The sequence below is a fragment of the Juglans microcarpa x Juglans regia genome, chromosome 3D (genome assembly GCF_004785595.1).
Source record: "Juglans microcarpa x Juglans regia isolate MS1-56 chromosome 3D, Jm3101_v1.0, whole genome shotgun sequence".
In the NCBI taxonomy this organism is placed as follows: Eukaryota; Viridiplantae; Streptophyta; class Magnoliopsida; order Fagales; family Juglandaceae; genus Juglans; species Juglans microcarpa x Juglans regia.
In genome coordinates this window covers 35,565,929-35,577,836 of record NC_054598.1, presented here as the reverse complement: position 1 = coordinate 35,577,836, position 11,908 = coordinate 35,565,929, and the positions used below count along the sequence as shown (strand labels likewise).

Here is an 11,908-nt window from a genome sequence, read left to right as displayed (position 1 = left end):
TAGGGTGGACAGTCATGGATATTGAATTCGAAAGTGTGGTGTGACGTGATGATCTTTAGGGATCAAGACTTCATCAAATTAGTATCCAATAGTTCTAAGACTTTATAAAGAGTTCCATTACAACCAAAATTTGTGTTAGTAGTTCCAATATAACCCTAGATTTTTTTTTTTTTTTGACAATTGATTTGATAATTGAATTGAGCCTTTATATTTGGGAACGCCAATTAACTCCCATTTGGTGTATATCAAAATCTATCCCAAGAAATTCTCACATCATGCTCTTGGAGTCAAGATATATGAAAACAATTCTCGTGAACTAATCATGTCTTCATTGAAGAATCTCGCTTAAACGAGACTACCCTTAATTTTATGTTTCCAGAAACTTTTTTGTGTCAATCCTTGTGATGTTGTGATTCATTTTTTCTTTTTCTTTTTTCTTTAAGTTTCTTTTCCAACATTTAATAAAAAGCTGATAGGCCATCAACTTTGCCATTCATATGCTGTAATCTTTCCCAAGAATAAAATAAAACTGGACACACTAATATGGCAGCTTAATTGGAGAAAGAAGAACAAACATTAATTGTTAAAAACATCTTTTGGTTGAGTTCAAAGTTAAAGACAGGCTAAACATTAAAAGACGATGATGCCGGTTTTTTCAAGACCAACTCTGCTCAACCACCGCCAATAACCTCTTAACACTGCTGGCCCAGGAAAAACAAAATCTCCTCCAAACAGCAAACTGAACAAGAAAAAAAAACCAACAACAACAACAAAAGGAGCTAGAAAAGTCTCTCAAACAAGTTGACATTGAATCATCTAATCCGCATGGTCTACCATTGCCTGTGACATTTAAAGATAATACTTAATCAGACAGCAAAAATATATTATAGTTATGTGCAGATCAAAGTTTATGGGGTCAATGAGATGAAAGGGGTAAGTGGAAGCAGTTACCATTGCAATTAGCTTGGGTTAAATAGCCGGAGATGTGGGTCAACAGGTAAACCAAACCCCACATATGTTGGATCATAAACAGTATTCTTGACTACTCGCCTGAAACAAAATCACTTTGATCAATTTCGATTTTAAGAGCAATGAACAGTAAAAAGGAACACGTGAATGATAAAACATTAGAGTGAATGAAGAGGATTTATGCATCATATAACCTGGCAGTAGAAGGATTTGAGTTTTGGACTTCATTTCCTTCTTTTTCGACTTCATGATTTCCTTCTGATTGAGAAGTCCTATCCTGATCTTCTTGAGAACTGGGTGGTGGTAAACTCCTTTCTTTCTGTATTGTTACACTCTTCATTCAATCAGATTCAAAGAGAATTATGCAGAACTTATTTGCACCTATTAACTTTTACATACACACAAGGAAAAGATCAAAAGTTTTACCTTGGAGCGTTTAGGTGACTGAGATGGTTCTCCTAGAACATGTCGTTTTGCTGCAGTACGTTTGTTTCCTTCCACCTGTTCTCTCTATAAATTCATTTTTAAACATAATATAATGTCATTAACAAGAGCCCAAGCTAAATTAAAGGAGTGTGTAAAAAACTGTGTTGCACTAATATTCATTGAGCACTATAGAGAGTACCTCTTTGAAGCTGCTCGGTGATGTTTCAAGTAGATCAGGGACAGCCATCTTGGTTCCACCCCCAATTTCCTGTTGAAAATATAGGAAGTTTCCCATTAACTACAAAATAAGATGGTAATTCCCCTATAATATCTCTAAAAAAAAAAAACACTTTACTTGTTGAGATTTTGAATTCAGGATTTGAGTTTGTCGAGATTTTGTGCCAGGACTAATGCAGGAGACACTTTGTCTAGCTGCTTGATTCAGTAATCCACATGTTTGTTTGGTCTGTGAACTGTAGGAGAAAAAAATCCACCAAGTGCATGTAAAATTAGACATTGTAATTTCTAAACTCTATTAAAAAATATACACAACAAAATCTTGATCAAACACTGCCGACTAAAACAAAGGCAAACAAAGTGGAGAAAATCTGCTTAGTAGCCAATTATATAATCAGCAAGTGTCTGAAAGAAATGACATAAAACAGTACTGATAACTCAGGTACCTGGAAGGCCTTGAAGATTGAGGAGAGAAAATGTTGTCATGTTGAGGATCAACTCTCATGTTAGCTGTCTCGGGAACTTGATTGAGTTGTTGATGCTTAAATGACTGTTGAGGCCTACATTAAAGAATATTCAACCATTAGGTGAAAGCTTGGTAGCCAAAGTAAATTATAAACATGGTTTTACACCCCGTAATCTTCTTTTTTCTTTCAGCAAGTTTTAAATTTTGTATATTGATTGAAAATGAATTGTGAAATATATGCTACCTAGAAAGATTTGGAGCCTGTGGCAGCATGGAGCCACAAAATTGTGAGTCCTGGACTTGCTCGAGTGGATGCTTATGATCATACAATCTTTGAGGCCTAAAAACAAAAGCACCAAAATGAAAGTATATTGGAAATGAAAGCCTCTTATCTATACTTGATTTAACTGAAATAGTGCAATTAAATGTTTAGGTACCTAGGCAGTACAGAGGGTCGAGCCCCTATGGAGTTATGCTGCTGTGGATTACATGCATAAGATGGCACTGAGACTTGATAATGATCCAGTAGCTGTGAGGGCCTAAACTCGACAAATGAGAAATGGTGATAAGCATATAAAGAAACTAATCAAACACCCCTTGTGATTTTTTTGATCCACTATCAACAATCTAACTAGTGCTTCTTTTTCACATTTTGTTGGCTTAATGTAGAAAGTTAACCTACCCAGAGAGCATTTCCAGTAGTATGGAACTTCCAAGTTGTGGATGCAGATTAGGGGTCAGTTGAGTTAACTGATTAAGTTGTTGACGCCCATACAACTCTTGGAGCCTGAACTCAAATTAAGATGACAATGTGCCAATCAACATGGTGTATAGCAGGTGATCATTTTCACAGGAAGCTATTGCAATTAACAATATCTCATATGGAAAAGATGATCAAAGAAAAACTGGGACCTCGAAACCGTAGAAGATCCAGGCAGTAAAGAGTTTTGTGTCATCCAAACTTGGTTTTGTTGTTGATAGTTTGTAAGTTGAGGAGTCCTGCATTGGTAAAATCATAAAATTCCTTACGTATACAGAAAAGAGGAAGGGGAATGCAAACTGGATTAACATAGTGTCTATATGTAGAACTTTCCTACATAGAAGCAATTGTAGTGAATCAAGAAGTACCTAGCTGTGATAGAAAGCTCAGGCGATAGCAATGAGTTAAAACCTTGTGGATCATACACGTTAGGTGGCACCGAGACTTGATGGTACAAGAAACTTCGAGGGCTATAACTGGAAAATATGACAAGGGAAATTCAAACTCAAGTCCTCATGACTACAAATAGGATAAAAGGCATATATAAGTTACCTAGGAGGCATAGAAAGTCCAGGTAGCACTGAGTATTGAAATTGAGGATCAAGTAAATTTGGCACTTGTGGGACTTGGTTGGGTTGTTGTAGATGATTAGAGGACTGTTGGGGCCTGAGTTAGAAGCATATATCGATCTATCAGTAATTAATATTCTTGTAAAAAGAAAATGAGTGCATGGGGATGAGTGATCGAGGGTGTTTGATAAGCAATTACATATAGAATACGTACCTTAAAAGTGCATAAGCTTGAGGTAGCATGAAGTTGAGACATTGTGGGTCAAATACATTAGTTGTCACGAATTCATTTTGCTGCGAACTGTATACAAAGAGATGACATGTTAGATTAAAACAAGCATGAAGCCAACATGATAGGCATAAATAGACATTCAAATACCAACAGTTTTAAGAACGTAAATGAAGAAGATGAGATGTCACGTACCCCAATGGAGTCAAGAGTCTGTATGCAGCATTCAGCTGGTTGTGGGGGAGTAAAGTTGCCCGGTGTTGGTTGATTGGCAGTTGCCTTTGATTTATTACTCCAACCCCTATCTGCTCATGATGAATAATTATGATTACCAAACTAACATGAACATTATAAATAAAGCCTAATTGAATATAAATTCATGCAGGAGTTAAGAGTACTTACTGTGTTTTGAGGGAATAATGTAGGGCAGAGTGATGGTTGCTGGCGGATGCTGTTGAAATTATTGCTTGTAATGCTTTGTAGTATTGTCTGATTGTTTGGGAAAAATTCATTGAGTGGGCCCAGATTGTAAGGCCTATCATGATAAAGGATATTGAACATGATTCAATCAGAAAAGACGGAAAAAGAAGGGAAGAAAGAGTGATAATATTCCATGGAAAGAGAGAGTTATTGGCATACAGAGGCATATGCTCATTTGGGGGAACATTTTCCAACCGAGCATTCATCATCGGCTGATTGGGATAGATCATATTGGCCTCATATTCAGCTTGAAGTGACTGAATTGCTCCATCATTCCCGTTCAATCCCATCTGATCATGATCATAGTCAGTGGCGATCTTTTGCTTTACAGATAAAACTAGTGACTTTGAACCAACTAACAGAAAGAAAAAAAGGTTATACAGTTACTTGGGGATATGGTGAATGTAGTATCCTTGGGAGGGGAGGATTGATGAAGGATGAACTTTGTTTGGCTCACATTTCAAGAGGTCAAGTGGAGTGTTACAGCATTGAAAACTTAAAGCAATGATTGTTTGGTTTTCAGAAGAATATCATACCATTGTTGGAGGATAAGGTTGCAGTGCTCCCATAGATGTAGCATTCAAGGAAGATGGTCCCAATTGTGGCAAGTTTGGAGTACTAAAAACTTGAGGAATCATCACTTGGTTTTCAGAAGTATTAATATAGGCCTGTTGCTGATAGTTCCAGTTAGGATCCCCAAGATTAAGTTCATGAGGTTGACAATGTCCATCTGGTGATTCACTTTCTTTGTATTCCTGCTCAATTAATGAAAAGTTAATGATTGTAGAAGCGACGGGTGATTAAAGAGTCATATTGTATCATACACAGCTTTCTCATGAAGCTCAAAAAGTTTTCAATTAATATTCATAATTTATGTATATCAAAATTGAATGACGTCTATGCATATATATAGAAAGAGTTATATACTTCTATTCTAGTACTTTGATTCCCTTGAAGTTTTTTCTTAAAAAAAATAAAAGAGATTAGCTGATTCAAGAGTTATAGATAATGGCACATATATACATCAACATACTGTTGTTGGAAGGCAGCTTTGTGGTGTCTCGATTATTAATGGAGGATTGAAAGCTGTAGCTGGGTGTGCTAAATCTTGGGCATTTTCAAGTACTGGCCGTGGTGGGTTCGAAAGGTCGCTACTGGTCAATGTTGATGGTGTGCGCTGGTTCTGCTTCAAGTCTGTTTGGTGAATCAGCGGCTGATGATGATCGTTGCTTCCGGATGATGAACCAAGCTGATCCACATTTTCTTGCTGAGACATCATTGAAAATAAACATTTGATTACATGTAAAATATCATGCATGCTCATAGAAGATCATGCATGCGCTAGTAATTCATGTATTCATGCAATTAAACTCATATTAATAATAGATCATAGCTAGCTAGAGATCTCTCTTTCGATTCTCTCTGCTCAAATTGGATTGTCCGAATCTAGAGTTAAATAAACACAATATTTAATACGCTCCACACAAGAGTTAAGAGCAATGCTAATTAGACGTTTAATAAATATTGTATCTTTCGCTTTATGAATTAGATCATCTTATTAAACGGGGAATGTAAAAATATCTTAATTCAAAACTCACATCAATGTGTGCTAGTAATCGTCACTACAAGAAAAACAAGCTTTTGTGACCAATTTATTACAATCAAAAGACTAATTTTAGTTGCAAATAATCATTTCACTGAAATTAACTGATCGCAAATAAGCAGTTTTCTTGTAGTGCGTATTGATCATCATGTAAACTCCTATGAATTAACATATATATCATCTTTATTTCTCTATTCAAAGTACTAGATCAGAGTTCAAAGTGAACAATAATAAAGCAAAATATGCAAATCCGACAACATTTGACAATACGAGAGTTACGACCCATATCATGAGATTTACATCGATCATGTGGTAGATCACCTTGCATATATAGACATTTAATATAGTACTTTTCACTTAATTTTGAACTGGATCGTCAAAAATTTAAGAATATCTTATTACGAAACTCATGTAATATGAACCAGATCATCGAAATTGTATTCATGCGAAAGTCCTACGTACTAATTAATTATAGATAGATTCAAAAAAAATGCATCATCATGTGAAACATACGACATTTAATAATACTATTCATTTAGGACCCTATAATATAGATATGCGATATTGTATCTTTTGGAATTAGATAATCTAATTTGAAATAAAAAAAGAGTTAGAATATTTTAATTTCTAGTAGTTTAACATACAGTAGAGATATTTCCCGCCGTTTCATTCTGCACCTCGTGCGGGTCATGATTTGAAGGCATCTCATCCGTATTGGGATTCTCCATCAAATTCTCATCATCGAAGTCGAAGTCAAACTCTAAAGAGACTCCTACTTGACCAGCTGAGTCCTCCATCTGGATCTGAATTTCATTAACCTGAATTTCAATATTCAGTAACATGACATCAATTATATATATACCTATATATATATATATATATATATATATATATGCTTGATCCTTCAGAATACTGCATAGGAAAGATATACATGTGTGTGTACATATTAATATGATAAGGCTAGCTAACAAATCATTGTGAAGAAAAGGCCTGAAAAGTTGATCAAACATGGCTATAAGCCGGCCTGTAATGAGTACAGAGTTATTCTACTCAGCAACCCTTTACCACACGCTGGCCTATTGAGGGAAAAAAATAAAAAATAAAAAATAAAAGTAGGCGTATGATATTGTAAGACTGATTAATAGAATTTTTTATGAGTAAAAGGTAATTATTAAAATAGACAATTCCTATTACTTCTTATCCACATATATTACCTAAAAAGAGATCATCCTTTTAAGCTGTCTCCCAGATTGCCAATTATAAACTTGTAAGATGGCAACAATGTGATGGGAAAATTTATTAATGAACAATATGTATATTAACAATTTGTTAATTTTTTTTAAATTATATTTACAAGGCGCGCGGCTTATTTACATATCAAACATATTATTGTCATAAAAACTTATCGTATTATGACCGCAAAATAAATGATAAACACATACGTTTATGATTGTAAAAGAATTTTTTATCGTTTAATCATCATGTACATATAGTTTACGAGTTGAAGGCCGAGTAGTTTATCATTAAGTTATCGTTTAATATATCATGATTTATATCGTTTATCGTTTAAGAAGTGAGATGATATGAGAATTTTGTGAATATATAATAAATTATATTTAGTATAAGTTGAGTATTTTTTAGATTTTGAAAAAAGATAGAGAAAAAGTTGAATAAAAAATATTATAAAGTTAAAATATTGTTATAATATATAATTTTTATAATATAATTTTTATTTGAGGATGTGAAAATGTTGAATTGTTTTTTATTTTTTGTTTGAAAGTTTGGAAAAATTGTAACGATTAGTTTGAAAATATTTATATTTGAATTATATTTAGGAAGGAGATGAGATGAGAATTTTGAGATGAGATGTATTTTCAATACATTGTGGCTAATTTTCAAAGGAGGGAATAATTTGACTGGTCCAGCATGGCTTTCCATGGGAGACAACCTATGCGGATATGACTATAATATACATGAAAAACGAGAGGTATTAACTACATGTTTATGGCATTTTCTAAGAATGAATGGGCGGATGCATGATAGCCATATATCGGGCAGAGAGGACTCCAACGTACGTAAAAGCTAGCTTTGACAATAGCTAATCATAGCTAAGGAAAATTGTTGTATAAAGTAGTACTGAACACTCAGTAACGTAAGCAAAATGAGAATAAAAAAATCAGCTATGGACTGAAAAAGGTCAACCATCTTGCTCATGCATGGCTGACCAGATACCCATCATGTCTCCTTGATCATGTGCTGCTTTTGAAATTCTAGTAATATCCGGTCAGGTGGGAGACAAAAAAAAAAAAAAAAAATGGTGCTTGAAATGGGTGTTTGTGTTTGTCTAACCAAGAATATGCATGGTTACCAAATAAACTTTAGAAAATGGATTTTTGGAGGTACGATCGCGCTTCTTCAAAAGAATATCTTATGATATTCTTCTCAAGAAGTACTATCATGGCTTAGAAAATCACTCGATCTATTTGCAAAATAAACAATAAAATCTACTGATCTTATTCGTTTATTTGCGTAATGTAAGCCAAACTCAAAAACAAATTGACGGCAAAAAAGAGAGAGAAGAGAGAGAGAGAGAGAGGAGATCCGGCCAAGATCACTTGCACAACCAAGAACCGAGCAAAACGCTCTTTGTTAAGAGGCGGCCCGCGGCCATGATCATTTACCTGTAAATCCTTCATTCTGGTCGCTTATGCACAAGCATGCACGATTGTAGATGATCACCTGTACATCAAAAGCAAAACAAGGATATATTATATTATATGAACAGCTAGCTAGCTAATTAATGTACGTGCAGATCGAGCTCCAAGAGAAAGTGGCCGGATTGATGATCTTGAAATTAAAATAATGAACAACAAAATAATCAAATATTAAAACTTAACCCCGGACATGCAAGAATATTGACCGTAGCTTTCTAGGTTTGATAATCTGAAAAAGGCTGGATTAACACAAAAGAGATGCAACGATCGAGAGCAAGATAAAAGTAGAGATCATCGAGGTTGAGATATCATGGGGTGCAAAGAAAGAAGTGAAGAGATCATCAGTACTACAAGCTAGTACTGATAATATTAGCTGCTACAGAATTAGGGAGATCGAAACTGTGCTGTGAACATGAAGAAAACTAGCTAGCTGCTCTTTGCCTCCCTAAAAAAAAAGAAGCCCTGGAGAGCTTATTTTATAGGCAAAAACAGGATTATGTGTCATACAGCTATAGGTTTATTCATTGATTGATCAGTTTTTTTCATTATCACCATATATAGCCATTAAGACTTTTTTTATATTTTTTTATTAATATTTTTCTCCTCTCAATTGTGTGTGTATATAATATATATATATATATATGGTTGGAAGATACATATTAGGTTATACAATTGTAAACATGCAAGGAGCTCACTTATTACTAATTAATTAAAAATATGTCCAAACTTGTATTTTGAATGTGTTCATGTATCCGTCATAACATTATTAATTAATTATTACCAGCGCCCTAATCATATCAGACCTTCTATATAATAATATATATATATATAACCTTATATACAATATTACTATACATATATTCCACTAATATTTCTTAATTTCAGTACGTACGTACGTACCACAATTACAAAACTATTAATAAATTAAATGAAAAGATAAGATTATACAATGATCTTAACTATTAATATAACAAGCTTAATGATATTATTATAACTAAACAAAAGTATACTACTGCAATGAAAAGAGAATATTTAACATGATTTATTATTTTTCTCTTTCCTTTTCTTTTATTGATCTTTTTCTCTCCTCAATATATATATATAGAAAAATGATTTACATAACTATGTTTTAAATGAGAGGTATTTTATATATATATATATATATATATATATATAACGTTAAATTTCTGGTCTATTCATTAATTGTGAAAGATACATGAGTTAAACAAAGCTGTTCTCAAGATCATGCCATTCAAAACAAAGCTAGCTGTTTCAAAACCTCTTTTTTTTTTCGAATTGTTTTTTAAGGCTCGAGTACCCCGCATGTTTGTTAATCTGAAATGTGTTGACTCTTAGACAATAGAGCGTTGCATGCATGCATGGCTATAGACAAAGATGAGAAACAGTTACGTTTTGACCTTGGCATATTGTGTCAGATCAGTACTGGAAAAAGGTGGATAGACTCAAAGACCTCGGCCTTATTATGGAAAATAGTCTGCTTTGTAACTGAAAGCAGTCTCCTTTGCTGGCCTACCAATTGGTTCACTATTTTACAGATCAGAACCATTACTCCCATCATTGTATGATGCCTGCCCTGGATTTCATGTATTTGTCAGCTAATTATTACCTTAAATATTCCTTTCTGCATGCACAGTTGACTAGCTATATTAATATATATATTAGAAGCTGATCCTGGCCGGAGATCAGAGCAAAGAACTGCTTGCTGTGGATATGTTTTGTTCAACAGATCAGATTCTCTACAGTTAATGTTGGAGGGAGAGTACACGTGATGCCTGCAATATTTATTTAATGTTATTTCTGTAAAGTTTTTAAATGATATACACTTCTTAAATATATTTAATATTGTATCTGTCTCTTTCTATATTAGACTATAATTTTAATTAAGCAATTTTGAAAAGTTTCATTAATTGTTGCTTGAGAGCTAAGATTTTAAAAGAACAAAAAATAAACGGCCACGAAAAAAATAAAGTGAACATCCTAAAACGGTGCGAATAGAATGGAGATTCCCATCATACCCTTGTGATAAGAATATGTGGTTAACTGGAGAGACAAATATTCTCTCCTAGAAAATGGGCCAAGCCCCCTATCCTAAACGTCCATAAAACGATCACAAGCCCACCTAACGAATAGTCAAGATCACAATTAATAGGCGTGCCAACATAAGATTTCGGCCCAGCCATCATTAATAACAAGTTAGTGAGGTAATGGAAAAGATGACTGGGAACCATCCCCAACGAGATGACAGCCCGGATTGCTGATATTAATCCCTTATGATACGGTAGCAAATTCAAAGTGCTAACAACCTGCAATCCAACCTGGGTAGGAGGAAACCAAGCCATTAAGCAAGCCATATCAATTAAAATATTCTCTCTCTCTCTCTCTCTCTCTCTCTCTCTATATATATATATATATATGGGTGGCAGCACACACCAGAGATAACTTCAATCCCATTTTTCCTGAGAATTGAAGCTCCTTACATACTTTACCCTAACTTAGGCATCTCATACCACCTCGAGCCCTTGTCTGATTTTCTTGATACAGGTCAATGAACGTTGCTGACAAGAGTGAGAAACATGTCCGTAATAGTTAGCACTGCTGTCTATGGGAACAACTACAGATAATTCAATGTGCTTTTCGTATGTCTACAACAATGCACTCACAAGGGTGAGACCAGGAGGCCGCCTCGATAAAAATATGGAAGGGAGGTTCATGGAAATGAAGGAAATATTGAGGAATATGACTTTGGAGATTGAGGCTCTCCAACGCCAAAACAAAGCCCTAAAATGAAGGAATGCCAATGCTAGAGAAGATGCTGCTCCAAGCCATAATGAACGAATCGAAATGGAGTCGCAGAGCACAAGAACCACCCCCACCCCTCCGCGGGACGATGAAGAGAAGAAGAAGATACACCATGATTTACATTGTCTTATGGACAAATATGAGGAGATGATTAGAAGAATAGGCGCATCCTCATACATCGACCAGCTGCTCACTAGCACAAATCTATCTTGTAACACCTAAACGGGGAACTCTTAATGGTTGGCTTCACTCAACGGGAATTCCTAGCCACTACCTAAAATGAAAAAAAAAAAAAAAAAAAAAAAAAAACTTCCTAAGCCCTCCTAGGTATGGGAATAGTGACTTTTTAAACACACTATGTAACAATCCAGCTCATTGGCCCAAGCCCAGCTACCTCACAAAAACCCTAATCTTTTTTTTTTCTTCTCTTCCCCCTACTTCCCATACCTCCTGTGCAACCCGACCTCGTCCCCCACACGTCCCAACTCTCCCTTCCTCTTTGTGATTGCCAAACTATTGTCGCCAAACTGTGGTGCTGGCTGCCACCTCCCTCTCTCAATTGTCATGCCGGTAAGCCCTATGTCTATCACTCGTGTTCTCTCTATCTCTCTTTCTCCCTTGTGCAAGCCTTCTCT

At 34.9% G+C, this 11,908-nt stretch overlaps 1 protein-coding gene across 1 annotated transcript; it reads right to left on the bottom strand.

The window, feature by feature from the left end:
- Positions 1-555: 555 nt before the first annotated feature.
- On the bottom strand, positions 556-6,581 carry LOC121255271. The gene is made up of 20 exons (XM_041155547.1): positions 6,384-6,581; positions 5,170-5,403; positions 4,673-4,891; positions 4,296-4,426; positions 4,059-4,191; positions 3,852-3,961; positions 3,642-3,728; positions 3,411-3,524; positions 3,227-3,334; positions 3,011-3,097; positions 2,781-2,885; positions 2,536-2,637; positions 2,343-2,438; positions 2,079-2,192; positions 1,751-1,868; positions 1,595-1,663; positions 1,396-1,470; positions 1,164-1,288; positions 952-1,050; positions 556-840 (listed from the first exon to the last, which is right to left on the bottom strand). The coding sequence occupies exons 1-19, from the start codon at positions 6,579-6,581 to the stop codon at positions 960-962; spliced, it is 2,316 nt and encodes a 771-aa protein (XP_041011481.1). The 3' UTR covers positions 556-840; positions 952-959.
- Between the last annotated feature and the right edge of the window lie 5,327 nt (positions 6,582-11,908).

Bases quoted from the DNA above. Each gene is read 5' to 3' on its own strand.
- LOC121255271 (XM_041155547.1), bottom strand. From the start codon at position 6,581: ATGTTACTGAATATTGAAATTCAGGTTAATGAAATTCAGATCCAGATG. The intron at 3,729-3,851 runs GTACGTGACATC...CTTTGTATACAG, and splicing joins AGACTCTTGACTCCATTGGG to TTCGCAGCAAAATGAATTCG. The intron at 1,289-1,395 runs GTAAAACTTTTG...GTAACAATACAG, and splicing joins AGTCACCTAAACGCTCCAAG to AAAGAAAGGAGTTTACCACC.